At 38.8% G+C, this 17,599-nt stretch overlaps 1 protein-coding gene across 3 annotated transcripts in view; it reads left to right on the top strand.

The window, feature by feature from the left end:
* Positions 1-17,599, top strand: part of CSMD3 (CUB and Sushi multiple domains 3) — a 1,231,016-nt gene that overhangs the window by 532,402 nt on the left and 681,015 nt on the right. For all 3 annotated transcript variants that reach the window (XM_066379371.1, XM_066379370.1, XM_066379369.1), the window contains one exon: positions 1,811-1,935. In XM_066379371.1, coding sequence (XP_066235468.1) covers positions 1,811-1,935 — 125 coding nt within the window. The remainder of the gene's footprint in view (positions 1-1,810; positions 1,936-17,599) is intronic.

The raw sequence follows: 17,599 nt of genomic DNA, 5'->3' as shown, positions 1-17,599 counted from the left end.
AGTGAATTAGGAAGCATTAGAAGGTTTGATGCAAAGGAATGGCATAATTTTAGCTATTTTCTAAAACATGGTTGCCTGGGACTCTATTTAAGGATAGATTACCAGGAGTTAGAAAGAGAAATTGGAACCTGACATGTAGCAAAAGAACTATTGACAGTAACATAGATGAGAAATTACGGTGTCTCAGACCACGGTGGTGACACTGAAGGGGTGAGAAATGTTAGGTTCTTGATTTTGAAATTGTTGCTAACAGGCTTGGCTCTGCAGGGGTGGGTGTGAAAATAAGAAAGAAAGATTAATCAAGAATGACTCCACTGGGTCAAAAGGCAGTTCCAGTATTAAGTTTTTTAGGTAATTGCATACTGCTTTCCACAGTGAGTAATTTTCTTACTTCTAGAGGCCCTGAAGAGGAACAGAGAACAGGGACAGAGTTCAGTGCCATGAGACAAAGGCCACAGTGACTTTACTGACACAAGTACTAAATGCAGTGCTGTGCTGAATGCACCACAATAGGAATGGAATTAGCAATTCTGATTCATCCATAGGTGGGGGCATTTGAGCTACTTTGCTTGTCCTTTAATCTGCTCTAAAGAAGATCCCCTTCATGACTTCTTCATTCTCTTCTCCTCATTGTCTTCTCTGCATCCTTAGTTCCTCATTCCTGTTCCTGCTTCTACATACCTGTAATCTCTGGGGGGCCGGGGCCATCTCATGAAACCTGTATAAGAATCTGTGAGGTGGTCTCCCCTAGGTCCCCGTGCACGCCATGTGGTCTCCTAGTAGTCACTGTCTCTGCCACACATACTAGCCTCCCTTTTCCTGTCAGTCTTCCTTCTAAATTGTCCTCCACCTGTTCTTGAGATATTTTCTTCCAACACAAATGTGATCATGTAATCCTCTGTGTGACCAGCTCAGGCACAGGCGGGGTGACAGGATGCACAGAGTGCTGGGGAGAGCCGTGCAGACAGAAGGCAGCCTGGCAGGTATAGAGAGCGCTGGCTGCTGCAAGTGCTCTTCATGGGCAGCGCCGGGTTCGCGATGAGGCAGGTGCTGGGAATGAACTGCTGGAAGTCTTTCTATGTCATGTTAGGGCATTTGACTTTATATATATTTTGCTGGTGAGTTGCTATTTAAAGATTTTATGAGAGAAAGTGCATGGTCAGTATTTTATTTCAGAAAAAACAATTTGTTGCACATAGAAACTAGAATTTTTAAAAATGATCACTTTAGTAACTTCACTTTCAGCAGACAATGAAGCAAAGTCCAAATTGCAATAGGGTAAATAACAGAGAGTGGATGAATTTTATATGAACAATATGCACTGTTTTGTAGTCCTAAGTATATATAAACTTATGCATGTAGACCTGGCTGTGCAGACATAGGTCCAAATCAATGCACATATGGAAACCTGCTAGAGAAGAACTACAATGTAGAAGAAATAAACGCTCTGGGATTCAAGTTAGGAAGTCTGCGTTTGGCTTCGCATTTACCACCTACTTCAATCGGGACACTTAGTTGGTTATTTCATCTTGGCTTCTACAACTAATAACAAGACAATTAAACTTGACAACAGTTTTATATGATTTCCACCACTATCTGCATGTTATTGATTTACAACAGATTACTCTGTTTATGACTGTTATTATACATTTTCTCAAGTCATTTTGTTACATTTTGTTTTCACAATAGAAAGTTACGTTTTGTCACTATGGAACATTTTTGACATATTAGGTACTGCCTGTATAAGTGGAGCCCAATTATAGTGTTTTAGGCTTCTAATCCTGCTTTTTAATTCTTTGTTCAATTTTAGCCTGGGATCCACTGTGCAGTTTTCTTGTGATGAAGATTATGTCCTACAGGGCGCTAAGAGCATCACCTGTCAACGGATAGCCGAAGTCTTTGCTGCTTGGAGTGATCACAGGCCTGTGTGTAAAGGTAAAGAAAAGTCTTTAAAATAAAAAATGTTCTCTTGACACATTTTAATAATTTGAACTGTGTTCGATTAAATATAAATTTTAATTAAATCTTTGAATTATAATTCAGTCCTTAAGGAAAAATTTAGCTCATGTATTTAACACTATTTGTTGAAAATCATTTAATGTATACCACTATGCTCGGTTCCCAGTGAGTTCCCAACCTAATAATCACATAGTAACAGATTGGAGTGAAAAATATGTAATACAAGGCACTGGTAACTGTGTTGACCTATTTTTATTTTTTTTTTTAGAATTTGTACATTGTTCTGTAGAGGCACTGATATGGATGATAGGAATGTTTTAAACCATAATTCTGCCTCCACTTGTACGATTTGCCATTTTAATTGATTTTGTCCAGTAGTGGTGATGTTGGTGGCCATGGGAATGGAGCACAGTTTCCATGGTTATTTAATTTGATCTAAGACAAGTAATGAATGTTCTAGTTTTTTTTTTTATTACCAGTAATTGCAGAGAAGGATTACAACTACCACCCTTCTACAAATTAAATATTTCACCTAAATTAAATGAACCCCCTTTTTTCCCTAAACTGTATTAACCTGTATTTGAGAATGAATGCCTCATCCTACCCACCCGGCATTCTTGATTGCTTATTGGTTGTTGGTGTTTGTAACTGCGGCATCTCTGCGTAATTCAGTGTCTCAGTACTCAACATTCTGTTAGCTCTTCTTCTGCCTTAGAAAACATTTGCACTGATTCACCACACCATGTCGATTACTCTCAGATAGGGAGAGAGTGATATCAGAGGGACAGAGAAGAGACACAATTGGAGCTACTGTAAAGGGAAAAGACAAACTGACGACCAGCTAGATAGAGAATGAGAAAGTGACAAGATAGAGTCACAGATTAATGTTTATGTTTTTGAGACTAGAAAAATCTCTTGCTGTTAAAAGTAGGAGAGAACTGAAAACCCGAGTTGCATGGGAGATCACGCGCTGTTACTACAACATTATCATCATCAGCCTCATATGTCAGGCACTTAACTATGTGCCATGCATTGTTAACCACTACATATACTCCATCTCATTTAATCTTCAAAATAAACTGATGGAGGCAATTTCATCTCCAGGTTAGAAATGAGGAATATAAGAACTAGAAAGATCCAGTTACTTTCCCAAGCTGAAATGCCTAGAAAATGGCAAAGTCCTTAATAAGACTCTCTCTATAGAAGGAGCAACAGTTCAAATCCTATAGAGATGCCCACCTGAATCCTATGTACTCTTATTGAACAGTGTCACCCCATTACATTTAATTTCTAAACAACAACAACAAAAAAAAAGAAAAGATAGAATGGAGATAGAACACATATTTCAAAGAATTGAGGAGGAAATAAAAATGATAAGACAGAAGAAACAAGTATACTCCACCCCCTAGGCAATGTCTACATAGAGTAAAAAGAATCTAGATTTTTCTCAGATCCAAGCAAAACTTCCAGGAAGATGTTTATTCATTAACTTTCTCGTATTGAAAGGCTAGCAAAATGAGATATACTGCAATAGTATTAAAATAAATAAATATTGGCTCTGGCTGGTTGGCTCAGTGGTAGAGCGTTGGCCTGGCGTGCAGGAGTGCCGGGTTTGATTCCCAGCCAGGGCACACAGGAGAAGCGCCCATCTGCTTCTCCACCTCTCCCCCTCTCTTTCCTCTCTGTCTCTCTCTTCCCCTCCCGCAGCCAAGGCTCCACTGGAGCAAAGTTTGCCCGGGCACTGAGGATGGCTCTGTGGCCTCTGCCTCAGGTGCTAGAATGGCTCTGATTGCGGCAGAGTGACGCCCCAAGATGGGCAGAGCATCACCCCCTGGTGGGCATGCCGGGTGGATCCCGGTCGGGCGCATGTGGGAGTCTGACTGCCTCCCCGTTTCCAACTTCGGAAAAATACAAAAATAAATAAATAAATAAATAAATAAATAAATAAATAAATAAATAAATATTGAAATAAGGATAATGGAAATAATAAGAATAATGTTTCATAAGCTTATGCACAGGTTTGTAAACAACTTTTAAGAAACTTCTACATATTAGACACGTACAAGAGCTGCCAAACAAATATAGAAACCCAATAAGTTTACATGAAAACCATTGTACATGAAATACAAGTATAATAGTGATGCAACAAAAGCAATTTTTTTCCTGGCTGTGCAGTCTAAAATAGTTTGCATTGTTTTCAGTAAAGTGAACACTGTAATAAGTGTTTTGGGAGTTACTCTTGTCAATATCCTTACAATGAATATAACAGTAAACTGTGTAAGGTTGATTTTTATGGCCTCCTCCACTCAAGACAAATTATAGTTATAAGGGACAATATATTGAAAATCATGTTTTCAAAATGGCACAATTCAGATGTCCTACTTCAATAGATGTGAGCATTGTAGATAGCAAAAAGTATGAAAAAAATAGAAGATAGATTTCAGAAAAAAGAGCTTAATGTTAATGCAGAAGCAAAATCTCGTAATAGAAGAGAAGTTATAGCCAGATCATGGAATTTAAGATCTATGTAAAAAAGATTGAGACTGTAAAAAAGATAAACAATCTTTTTCACTCATTCCTCTCATTTCAAGAAAAGAAATGATTAATATTATAATTTTAAATTGTTCAAAGGCAGAAATAACATTAAATTATTTTTATTTCTCATAAAGCCTATAGCACAAAACAGCTCCATCCTGACTTAAATCTTAAGAAATATTTGCTGAATATTAATGTATAGTTATCTTCAGTTCCAAGATAGATGAAATACAAACATTTTCATTCATTCAACCATCATCCATCATTAGCTAGCAGGTATAAAATTTGCTTGTTCAAGATTTACATATTAATATTTTATATACATTTTTCTTCAGATATTCATCACTTATACATGAATATCTCTGTTTGCTCATTGCATGCAAGGCACATGTGTGTATGGTTCTAAAGTACGCTTTGCTATTAGGAATTACTGACTGTGGTGCTGGAAACAGTAATGGATGGGAACATGCTGAAATAGTAATTGAAGTTTTGAAATGACTCTCTTCTGTGAGTCTGAACAAAGAATAGTTTTCATGTCTCATGGGTGCTTGGACAGAATAAATATGCTTTTCCCAAGACAGCAGCATAAATAGCAGTATCAGTGCACTGCACCTCTGAGAGGTTATTAATATAGCTGCTGTCTGTGTACTGCATGGTTGAACAATGAAGAAATGGGAATTTTAAAGGGACCGAAAGTTCATACAAACATCAGATTATGAATTAAAATAAAAAGAGCAATACAGAAATTAATATTAATGGCTTTTACACAAATTCAGACAATAACTTTTAATCCTTAAATGGGATATGTATGTGTGTGTGTGTGTGTGTGTGTGTGTGTGTGTGTGTATGAAATATTTGCTAGTTTATGGTTATGGAAACATTATTTCTTTGTTGAAAGTGCAATGGATAGCCAAAACCTGGAGTTTATGCAAATAAGCAGATTTATACATTTGAATACTATATAGAATGTTTATTTTAGACATTGATGGTGTTCAGAGAAACATGATTTGTTTAATTGATAATTTGTTACCTAAAATACATTTAATAGAGTTAATACTGCTTAATTTGACTGAAAGTTTTTACTAATTTCTGATCGATATTTATTTGGAAGCCTCCAAATAAGCAATGTTTTTCTCTATTAGGGTACAAGAACATGAACCACTTGTGGGAGTTATATGAGGGATGATGAAGGGAGGATTAGAAAAGATGGAAAAAATAAAATAAATAAAAACTACTGAAAACTGGGCCAGAAATCAAGGAGTCCTGTTTTTTGATGCTCAGTGTTATGTTAGTTTCAGATGTACTGTATAGTGGTTAGACATTTATGTAACTTAAAAGTGATCACCTGAGGCCCGGGCCGCTTGGCTCAGCAGTAGAGCATTGGCCTGGTGTGTGGAAGTCCCTGTTCGATTCCGGCCAAGGCACACAGGAGAAGCGCCCATCTGCTTCTCCATCCCCCCTCCCCCTCTCCTTCCTCTCTGTCTCTCTTCTGCTCCCTTAGCCAAAGCTCCATTGGAGCAAAGTTGGCCTGGGCACTGAGGATGACTCCATGTCCCCCGCTTCAGGTGCTGGAATGGCTGGGTCCTCAACGGAGCAATGCCCCAGATGGGCAGAGCATCGCCCCCTGGTGGTCATGCTGGGTGGATCCCTGTCCGGCGCAATGGGAATCTGACTTCTTTCCTGCTTCTCACTTCAGGAAAAAAAAAAAAGTGATTACCTGATAAACTTTGCACTACCTGATCCTATCCTATATGGAGTTATTACAATATGACTACCTCTATTCCCTAAGCCATACTTCGCATCTTCATGACCACATTGTGACTGCCAATTTGTACTTCTTATTCCCTCGATGTTTTTTACTTAGTACACTCTCCTACTCCTATATGCAACCGTAAGTTTGTTCTCTGTATCTATGAGTTTGTTTTTGTTTTGGTTGTTTATTATTAATTTGTTTACATTTCACATAGTAAAATCATATGGTACTTGTCTTTTTGACTTACTTCACTTAGCATAATACCATTTAGGTCCATCCATGTTTTCACAAATGGTAAGAGTTCATTATTTTCATGGCCAGGTGATATTCCACTGTATATATGTACCACCTCTTCTTTATCCATTCATCTTTTGATTGGAAGACTTAATCCATTTACAGTTAAAGCAATTATTAATAGGTATGTAGTTATGGCCATTTTATTGTTTTCTGATTGTTTTTATAGTTCTTCTATGTTCCTTTCTATTTTTATTTATTTTTATTTTTTTTATTTTTTGTATTTTTCTGAAGTTGGAAACGGGGAGGCAGTCAGACAGACTTCCGCATGCGCCCGACTGGGATCCACCCAGCATGCCCACCAGGGGGCGATGCTCCACCCATCCGGGGCTTTGCTCTGTTGCAACCAGAGCCATTCCAGCACCTGAGGCAGAGGCCATAGAGCCATCCTCAGTGCCCAGGCCAACTTTGCTCCAATGGAGCCTTGGCTGCAGGAGGGGAAGAGAGAGACAGAGAGGAAGGAGAGGGGGAGATGTGGAGAAGCAGATGGGCACTTCTCCTGTGTGCCCTGGCCAGGAATCGAACCCAGGACTCCTGCACACCAGGCTGATGCTCTACCACTGAGCCAACTGGCCAGGGCCTATGTTCCTTTCTTAATTCTGTGATCTCTTCTCTTGTATGTTGATGACTTTCTATTGTGTTTTGATTCTTTTCTCTTTATTACTGTATACTGCTTGTAGATGTTTGCTTTATGGTTGTTACTATGTGCTTCATATACACCAGCCTATGTTAACAGCAGTCTATTTTAAGTTGATAGTCACTTTAAGTTCAAAAACTAAAATCACTACCATTTTTACTCCCTTTCTCTATGTATACGATTTTGTCATATTTTTCATTCTTGATTGTGTGAAGGTTTGTGTGTATTTTTTTATTTTTTTTTTAATTTGTCTATTTTTTTTAGTGAGACAGAGAAGAAAGGAAAGAGAGGGAAAGAAATAAGAAGCATAAACTTTAATTGTTCACGATAGCTTCTCATACGTGTCTTGATGAAGGTTGGGGGGCTCCAGCCGAGCCAGTGACTCCTTGTTCAAACCAGCGATCATGTGATCATGTCGATAATCCCATGCTCAAGTCAGTGACCGTACACTAAAACTGGTGAGCCTGTGCTCAAGCCAGAAGTTCTGTGCTCAAATGAGCATCCTTGGGGTTTCAAACCTGGGACGTCAGCATCCCAGGTCGAGGCTCTATTCACGCACCTACACCAGTCAGGGATGTCTGTGTGTATTCTTAATTTACTGTTGTAGTTCCACATGGTCTTCCAACTTTTGCATTTTAACCTTTGTAATAGTTTTAATGTTGGTTGATTCACTGCTTTTATTACATGCTTGCTTTTGTCAGTGAGAATGTTATTCTTTGGGATATTTTCATATTCATATTTTAAATTTTTTTATCTTTCTTCTTAAAGAAGTTCCTTTAATATTTCTGGTAATTCTGTTTTAGTGGTGATGAATGCCTTCAGTTTTTTCTTGTCTGGAAATCTCTTTATTTCTACTTTGATTCTATATTATAGCCTTGTTGGATTATCTTGGTGATAGGAACTTGAATATTTTGTACCAATCTAGTATCACCTGCAAAGTTTCTGCTGGCAAATCTGCGGACAGTCTTATCTAAACTACCTTAACGCTAGTTAACTGCATTTCTCTTACAGCTTTTAAGATTCTCTTTGCCTTTAAAATTTGGCATTTTAATTATGATGTATCTGGGTATAGGCCTTTTAGGGTTCATCATGTTGAGATTCTGCCTTTCCTTGACTTGTATGTCTACTTCCTTCATCAGATTAGGGAAGTTTCTGTCATTATTTCCTCAAGTAGGGTTTTCTAACACTTGTTCTTTTTCTTTTCTTTCTGGTAACTATACGATACTAATATTGGTATACTTAATGTTGTCCCCAAAGACCCTTAAACTATTTTTATTTAAAATTTTATTTTTCTTTTTATTATTCAAATTGGATGTTTTCCACTACTTTATCTTCCAAATTGCTAATTTAATACCCTGCTTCATCTAATCTTCTGTTGATTTCTTCTAATATATTTTTCATGTCAGTTAATGTAGTCCTTATGTCTGACTGGTTCTCTTTTATGTTTCCTATCCCACTTTTAAATGTTTTCTATCTCTTTGTTGACATTCTCACTGAGACCATCTATTCTTTTCTTAAGTTCATTGTGTAATTTTATAACCTGGGTTTTGAGCTCTGCATCTGGTAGATTGCTTGTCTCCATTTTGTTTAATTCTTTTTCTGGAGTTTTGTCTTGTTCTTTTATTTGGGGCATTTATTTGATTCCTCATTTTGGCTTCTTCCTTCTGTTTGTTTCTAAGTACTAGGTGAGCTGCTATGACTCCCTGTCTTAGAAAAGTGGCCACTTACAGAGTAGGTGTCTTGTGGGGCCCAGCAGCACAGTCTCCCAATTTACCTCAGCTGGGTGCTTCAGAGGTGTCTCTTGTGCAGGTAGTTTGTGCTCTCCTCATATAGTTGAGCCTGGATTGTTGTTAGCACATCACTGGGGCGGGGGGGGGATTGACCCTCACGCTTACTGGCTACAAGGATTAGCCATGACTACAGTGGACAAGCTGTTGTGTGAGAGCTGACACCAGGGAGCATGATTCACTTTAGCTCGGTATGGTGCCTGGGGAATCCGCCTTTTGGTTGTGTCATTTGTAGTCCTAATTGAGTGATGTTCTGGTGCAGTCTGAAATTATCCACCAGTTTCATTGGTTATGGGGCCGCTTGGGAGAGCCTCTGGTGCAGGCCAAGTCAGACACTGTTTGTGCTTGGCCTGGCGCCACCTGGTAGGAGCTACAAACTGATCAGTGATTGGTAGCTGCCTCTGCTTAACCTAGAGGCACCTGGGAGAAGTTTTGTTTTGAATCAAGGCTGGCAGCCACTAGTGCTGGGCTTGGGACTGCTTAGCAAGAGGCACAGGGCATGCCGATATCTGCTGTCATGTGTTTCAAATCTCAACGTCACGTGTTGTGGACCATTGAGAGATCTTAGGAAGACTGCAGCCCAAGCACAAGCTGGCCACTTGTATGAATTAACCTCTGAAAACTGTTCAAGCCTAGTGTATAAATTGGATGGGTGGGTGTCAGAGAATCACCAGGTTTGGGAGAGAGTGCTGTTAGCCAGTTTGAGGGAGACTGAGACTAGGCACCCACCTGCACCTGCAGGCCAGGTTGTGTGGGAGGCTCAGCAAAGAACAGTGGTAACTGTCAGTACTTCTGCCTGAGCCTACAGGCTGCATGAGGGAGGTCGTGTCAAGGCCTAATGGTGCCTGCCTCCACATTAGTTCCAAAGTGAGCCACCCCTTCAGCCCTTACTCTGAAACCAGACAGTTCAATTCCTCCCCCATGTCCTTGTTCCTTTTGATCTGTAATATCTCCATTGGAGCTTAGGGAGACTATATGTGAATGAGTCTGTGCTCAGGTCCTTTAATGAGATGCCTGGGTCTACAGAAGCCTTTCCTCTTACCTGCTGATTTTTAAAGCATCAATTGTGGGGAATCCTGTTCCCAGCACTGCTATTCTGGGATAAGAAGCCCAGGGTGGTGCTGGGACCCTTCACTTCTCAGTGGGGACCTTCAGAACCAGATGTGTCTTCTGATTCTTAACTGCCACACATGGTCATGGGACGAGCTCATTTCAAGTGTCTGCTCCTCCAGCAAGGCTACAAGTAGCTTCTTCTTTCTATATTTATAGGAGTTCAGTTACTCTTTAGGTGGTTCTCAAGTGTAGTTGTTCTAGCCTGACCAGGCGGTGGTGCAGTGGATAGAGCATTGGACTGGAATACTGAGGATCCAGGTTCAAAACCCCGAGGTTGCCAGCTTGAGCATGGGCTCATCTGGTTTGAACAAGGCTCACCAGCTTGAACCCAAGGTCATTGGCTCAAGCAAGGGGTTACTCGGTCTGCTGTAGCAACCCCAATCAAGGCACATATGAGAAAGCAATCAATGAACAACTAAGGTGCCACAACGAAGAATTGATGCTTCTCATCTCTTTCCCTTCCTGTCTGTCTGTCCCTATCTGTCCCTCTCTGTTTCTCTCTGTCTCTGTCACATACAAAACAGGGTAGTTGTTCTGTAAATTAGTTGTAATTTTGATGTCATGAGGGAGGGAGTGCAATACTTGTCCACTGTGCCATTTTGACTGGAAGACTATGGGAGTCCTTTTTATCTTTTTTTTTTTTTTTTTTACAGAGACAGAGAGAGAGTCAGAGAGAGGGATAGATAGGGACAGACACAGGAACACAGAGAGATGAGAAGCATCAATCATCAGTTTTTCATTGCGACACCTTAGTTGTTCATTGATTGCTTTCTTATATGTGCCTTGATCACGGACCTTCAGCAGACTGAGTAACCCCTTGCTCAAGCCAGCGACCTTGGGTCCAAGCTGGTGAGTTTTTGCTCAAATCAGATGAGCCCACGCTCAAGATGGCAACCTCGGTGTCTTAACCTGGGTCTTCCACATCCCAGTCCGATGCTCTTTCCACTGTGCCACCACCTAGTCAGGCTATGGGAGTCCTTTTTTAATTTCTTTATTTATTCAATCATCAAATATCTTTCTCATCTGAATTTTGCAGAGGATTGTACTTCTATTATAAACAAAACAGTGTCAGCCCTGGCCGGTTGGCTCAGCGGTAGAGCGTCGGCCTGGCATGCAGGGGACCTAGGTTCGATTCCCGGCCAGGGCACATAGAAGAAGCGCCCATCTGCTTCTCCACCCCTCCCCCTCTCCCTCCTCTCTGTCTCTCTCTTCCCCTCCCACAGCCAAGGCTCCATTGGAGCAAAGATGGCCCGGGCGCTGGGGATGGCTCCTTGGCCTCTGCCCCAGGCGCTAGAGCGGCTCTGGTCATGGCAGAGCGACACCCCGGAGGGGCAGAGCATCGCCCCCTGGTGGGCAGAGCATTGCCCCTGGTGGGCGTGCCGGGTGGATCCCGGTCGGGCGCATGCGGGAGTCTGTCTGACTGTCTCTCCCGTTTCCAGCTTCAGAAAAAATACAAAAAAACAAACAAACAAACAAAAAAACCAGTGTCTTATATATTGCATATTTTTCTTTTTATGCCTTGTAAATCAATACAAAAATCATAAAAAAAATCACATACTGTATATGTCACAATATTTAATTTGGCATACCTACTAATGTTCATTAATATGAATGAATCTCATATAAATTGATTATTATATTAATAAGAGAATAAACAAACACATATCTCTTTCATAGGATATTAATAATTTATATAAGGGTAGAATGAGATAATTCATATAAAAGCACATATTGAAACACAAACACTTGATGGATATAGGTGATAGTGATTATGCTGCTTGCAGCAGCTGATAATTGCTAACTCACCTGAATCCCAAAATCATCTATGATTGATCTCTATCCAGTTGTTTCTTTATATCAAAATCTACTTGAACATCCCAATACTGAACGTAACAGCATCTACTTTTTGTATCTTTATATCTGACTTTTCCTGTATGAAAATACATGTGTTAACCATATTTTGCCCATTTTTTAATGTCTTGCTCAACTTTAACCTCCCCCAAAATTTCTTTCACATTTACTTTAACATTACTTCATAATTCCTGTCTTCACTACACAATTTCTCATAGAATTCTGTTCTTTTTGGCTCCGGTTCCTAATCATTTCAGGAGTAGTACACTTGCTCCTTCATCCAAAAACCATCTTACAGAGTGCAGTATAATCAACACTTCTAAAATAATTCAATTTTCAGTAGACCAGTTTCAACTGTTGCCAAGAAGAGGACAGTTTATCTATCTATTGCCTTTGAGTAAATAGAAGGATCATAATGTGGTTAAATTCCTTTCTTCATATACAAAGTAAAATATGCGTGCACAGTTTATATGCTAATTGCTCAGGAAACCTAAGAGCTATGGCCCTAAATAGCTAGTAATTATTAAAGAATTTGGTAGTCGTCATGGTTTCTAAATATTTTCGCACGTAATTTCGTACTCATATTTTGTTCTTCTTCTCAATGTTTAGTCCTGTGATCGTGATGCCATTTTTTGTTGTTATTGTTCACATGAGGGTTGCTAACTAAACATTTTGAATAAACATTTTGGGGAGACATAATTAATTGTAACAAACAGTTTAAAAAAATATTAAGTACTGGATATAACCAGAGAAAGTTGCCCTGGTAGAAGGTTTCTTATTATGCAAAGTAATTAGAATATTTTGCCCAAGAGCAAACTTGCTGAAACTTATCAGCAAGAAACACATATAGTAGGTGTTTTCCTGCAGTTGTTACTGAAGTCCTGTTAGTTTCATGAAATAATGTTACAGATGAGACACACATAGTAAGGATGATATTAGCAATTAATAGAGTGACGTATGGTAAAGAAGACAGACAGATGGTCTAGATATGGATCTTTATCATACCCTCATGTTTCTTGATGGCCTTCCTTAGCTTTAAATTTATTATATAATATTGATAAGAAAATAAACTTTACTGAGCTCTAATGTTGGACATAGTTTAATAATAAGATGGCACTTATATGTTATTTAATGAAGAGAATAGTAATGCATGTATCTATGTCATTTAAAATTCTGAAGTACCTAAACAATTAGAAAATTTGCATTTCAATGATACCCTGCCAACAAATATTTGGAAATACATTACACACATCTTGGCTACTTCACAAATTATTAGAATACTATGAAGAAAAGTAGCAAGTAAATTATTCTATTTGGTATAGGGGTGGGAAATCTCCGCAGATATCAGTGAGAACGTACTATATCCAGGTCACCCATTTCCTGGGAGTATGACCTTGCTCATCTTGCTTAACCATTGTTAGACTTCAAATTACTTTCCTGTAAATTAATGAGAGCCTGTGCACAATGTAATTACCATAGATTTCCTTCAGGTTTAAATTCTGAATATTCTTAGTAAAATTGCTGAATTTCTGGATTTTGAAACATGTTGACCTTATTTTTAGTTCAGTGTTTATATTCAGTATATTTTGGTGGGGAGAGATATTCAATTTATAGCAATATTCTTCCTTATCTTTGTAGGCCCAGTAATTGTGTGTGATAAACTGTTGCAAACAAAATATTGTAGTTCTCTATGGCACTGTATTTTGAGTAACAGTTTAAAAATATACTAATGGCCTGACCTGTGGTGGCGCAGTGGATAAAGCGTCAACCTGGAACCCTGAGGACGCCAGTTTGAAACTCCGGGCTTGCCTGATCAGGGCACATATGGGAGTTGATGCTTCCTGCTCCTCCTCTGTTCTCTCTCTCTCTCTCTCTCTCTCTCTCCCTCTCTCTCTCTCCTCTCTCTCTAATAATAAAAATGAATAAATAAAATTAAAAATAAATAAATAAATATAATATACTAATGTTTTTATTTAATGCCAAAACAGTGGGTATCCATCACCAAACTGCTTGAGAGCAAATTAGAGTCTATGGATCTTTTATACCTCATTCACTGTTAAAACTACAATTTCACATTAAGATAAATGATTAGTTGTATTCATACATTTCTTACTATTAAATGCACCACTATAAGATGTTGGTTTTAGACAATGTATCTTTATAAAAATAAAGTTGATTGCTCTGGCCAGTTGGCTCAGTGGTAGAGCGTCGGCCTGGCGTGCAGAAGTCCCAGGTTCGATTCCCGGCCAGGGCACACAGGAGAAGCGCCCATCTGCTTCTCCACCCCTCCCCCTCTCCTTCCTCTCTGTCTCTCTCTTTCCCTCCCACAGCCAAGGCTCCATTGGAGCAAAGATGGCCTGGGCGCTGGGGATGGCTCCTCGGCCTCTGCCCCAGGCGCTAGAGTGGCTCTGGTCACAACAGAGCGAGGCCCCAGAGGGGTAGAGCGTCGCCCCCTGGTGGGCGTGCCGGGTGGATCCTGATAGGGCGCATGCAGGAGTCTGACTGTTTCTCCCCGTTTCCGGCTTCAGAAAAATACAGAAAAAAATAAATAAATAAAATAAAAAAATAAAGTTGATTAAAATATGATTCTTAATTCTGCTATGTGCTAAGGATTATAGTTTCAGAGGTTTAAATGGTAAATGAATATTTTAATGTTTATTTATTTATTTTTCCCTTTTAAAAAATTTTAATTGAATTTATTGGAGTGTCACTGGCTAATTAAATTATACAGGTTTCAGATATACAATTCTATAATACATCCTCTCTCTCCCCTCAACCCTCCTCTTACCTTCCCCGCTCCCTTTCCCTCCTGCAATCCCCCCCGCTGTTGTTCCTGTCTGTAAGTTTCTTTCTGCTTTGCTCAATCCCTTCACCTTGTTCACGCAGCCCCCAGTCCCCATCCCCTCTGACAGGTGTCAGTCTGTTCTCTGTATCTATGAGTCTGTTTCTATTTTGTTCATTAGATTCCACATCTAAGTGAAATCATATCATACTTGTCTTTCTCTGACTGGCTTGTTTCACTTAACGTAATAATCTTCAGGTCCATTCTTGCTGTCACAAAAGGCAAGATTTCCTTCTTGTTTCTTTTTGTTTGTTTTACAGCCAAGTAGTATTTCATTGTGTAAATGTATAACAGCTTTTTATTTTATTTTATTTTTTATTGATTTTAATTTATTGTGTTTACATAGATTCTAGTGTCACCCTGAATGCATCCCCCCACCCCCATATTCCCCTCAACATCCCCCTTGTCTCCCTCCAAATAGCACCCTCCCCTCTTCCCTTCAGGTCTATCCCATTCTATCATCCCCTTTCCCTCTGTCCTCTTTTCCTCTGGTCCCTTTGATCTCTCCTCTGTCTCAATTACATTCCTCAGTTCCTATTGTTCATTGGATTCCTCTAATGAGTGAGATTATATGATAGTTTTCTTTCTCTGCCTCGCTTATTTCATTTAACATCTGTATGTCCTCTTTGGAGAGGTGTCTATTCATTTCTGTTGTCCATTTTTTTATTGGACTGTTTATGTTTCTGGTGTTGAATTTTACAAGTTCTTTATAAATTTTGGTTATTAACCCCTTATCAAATGTTTTGTCGAATATGTTCTCCCATTGTGTAGTTTGTCTTTTTATTCTGTTCATATTATCTTTAGCGGTGCAAAAGCTTTTAAATTTGATATATTGCCATTTATTTATCCTGTCTTTTATTTCATTTGCCTATGGAGATGAATCAGCAAATATATTGCTGCAATAGATATTGGTAAGCTTACTGCGTATGTTTTCTTCTAAGAAGCTTATGCTTTCACAACTTACATTTAAATCTTTTATCCATTTTGAGTTTATTTTTGTGAATGGTGTAAGTTGGTGGTCTAGTTTCATTTTTTTGCAGGTAGCTGTCCAATTTTCCCAACACCATTTGTTAAAGAGACTGTCTTTACTCCATTGTATGATCTTAACTCCTTTGTCAAATATCAATTGTCCATAATGGTGTGGGTTTATTTCTGGGTTCTATGTTCTGTTCTATTGATCTATATGCCTGTTTTTATGCCAGTACCAAGCTGTTATGAGTACAATGGCCTTGTAGTAGAACTTGATATCAGGAAGTGTGGTACCTCCCATTTTATTCATTTTTAAAGATTGCTGAGGCTATTCGTGCTCTTTTTTGGTTCCATATAAATTTTTGGAATATGTGTTCTATATCTTTGAAGTATGTTATTGGTATTTTCATTGGTATTGCATTGAATTTATAAATTGCTTTGGGTAATATAGACATTTTAATGATGTTTATTTTTCCTATCCATGAACATGATGTATGCTTCTACTTGTTTGTAACTTCCTTGATTTATTTTATCAATGTTTTATCATTTTCCCAGTACAAGTCTTTAATCTCCTTGGTTAAATTTACTCCTAGGTACTTTATTTTTTGGTTGCAATGGAGAAGGGAATTGTTTCCTTAATTTCTCTTTCTGACTGTTCATTGTCGGTATATAAAAATGCATCTGATTTCTGAGTATTAATATTATATCCTGCCACCTTGCTGAATTCATTTATCAGATCCAGTAGCTTTTTGACTGAGATTCTAGGGTTTTCTAGGTATAGTATTATATTACTAGCAAATAATGATAGTTTTACTTCTTCTTTTCCAATTTGGATGCCTTTTATTTCTCTTTCTTGTCTGATTGCTGTGGCTAGGATTTCCAGAACTATGTTGAATAAGAGTGGTGAAAAGTGGCACCTCTGTCTTGTTCCTGATCTTAAGGGGATAGCTTTTAATTTTTGCCCATTGAGTATGATGTTGGCTGTGGGTTTCTCATAGATGGCCTTTATCATGTTGAGGTATGTTCCCTGTATTCCCACTTTGCTGAGAGTTTTGATCATAAATTGATGCTGGATTTTATCAAATGCTTTTTCTGCATCTATTGAAATTGTCACATGGTTTTTCTCCTTCCTTTTGTTTATGTGATGAATCACATTGATTGATTTGTGAATATTGTACCAGCCTCGCCTTACCCAGAATAAATCTCACTTGATTTTTTTCATATATTGCTGGATCTGGTTTGCTAATATTTTGTTGAGGATTTAGCATCTATATTCATCAGGGATCTTGGTCTATAATTTTCTTTCTTTGTGTTGTCTTTGCCTGGTTTGGAATCAGAATTATGCTTGCCTCAAAAATGGAGTTTGGAATTCTTCCTTCCTCTTGAATTTTTTGAAATAGCTTGAGAAGGATAGGAGTTAGTTCTCCTTTCAATATTTGGTAGAATTCACCTGTGAAGCCACATGGCCCAGAGCTTTTGTTTGTTGGTGGTTTTTGATAACTGTTTCAATCTCATTTGCTGTAATTGTTCTGTTTAGGTTTTCTGATTTTTCCATATTAATTTTTGAAAGATTATGCTTCAAGGAATTTTTCCATTTTCACCTAGATTGTCTAATTTTTTGGCGTACAGTTCTTCGTAGTATCTGTAAGGTATTTTTCCCATGCCAAGAAGGAAGGAAGGGGCCGGAGCCATGAAGTGTGGAATAGTAAAAGGCTTTATTGAGTACAGAGTGTGCATCCTGCCCGGCAAGGTTCCCTGGCCCTGAGGAAAGATGGAGGCCAGGGAAGTCGCAAGTGATGACCCGCGTGGGGGATATTTAAAGGGTCCCTAGGGTGGTCGAGCTAATATGACGTAGTGAA

This window comes from Saccopteryx leptura, chromosome 3 (genome assembly GCF_036850995.1).
Source record: "Saccopteryx leptura isolate mSacLep1 chromosome 3, mSacLep1_pri_phased_curated, whole genome shotgun sequence".
Taxonomy (NCBI): Eukaryota; Metazoa; Chordata; class Mammalia; order Chiroptera; family Emballonuridae; genus Saccopteryx; species Saccopteryx leptura.
The sequence above is the reverse complement of the archived record's forward strand: the minus strand, read 5'-3'. Positions and strand labels throughout refer to the sequence as shown.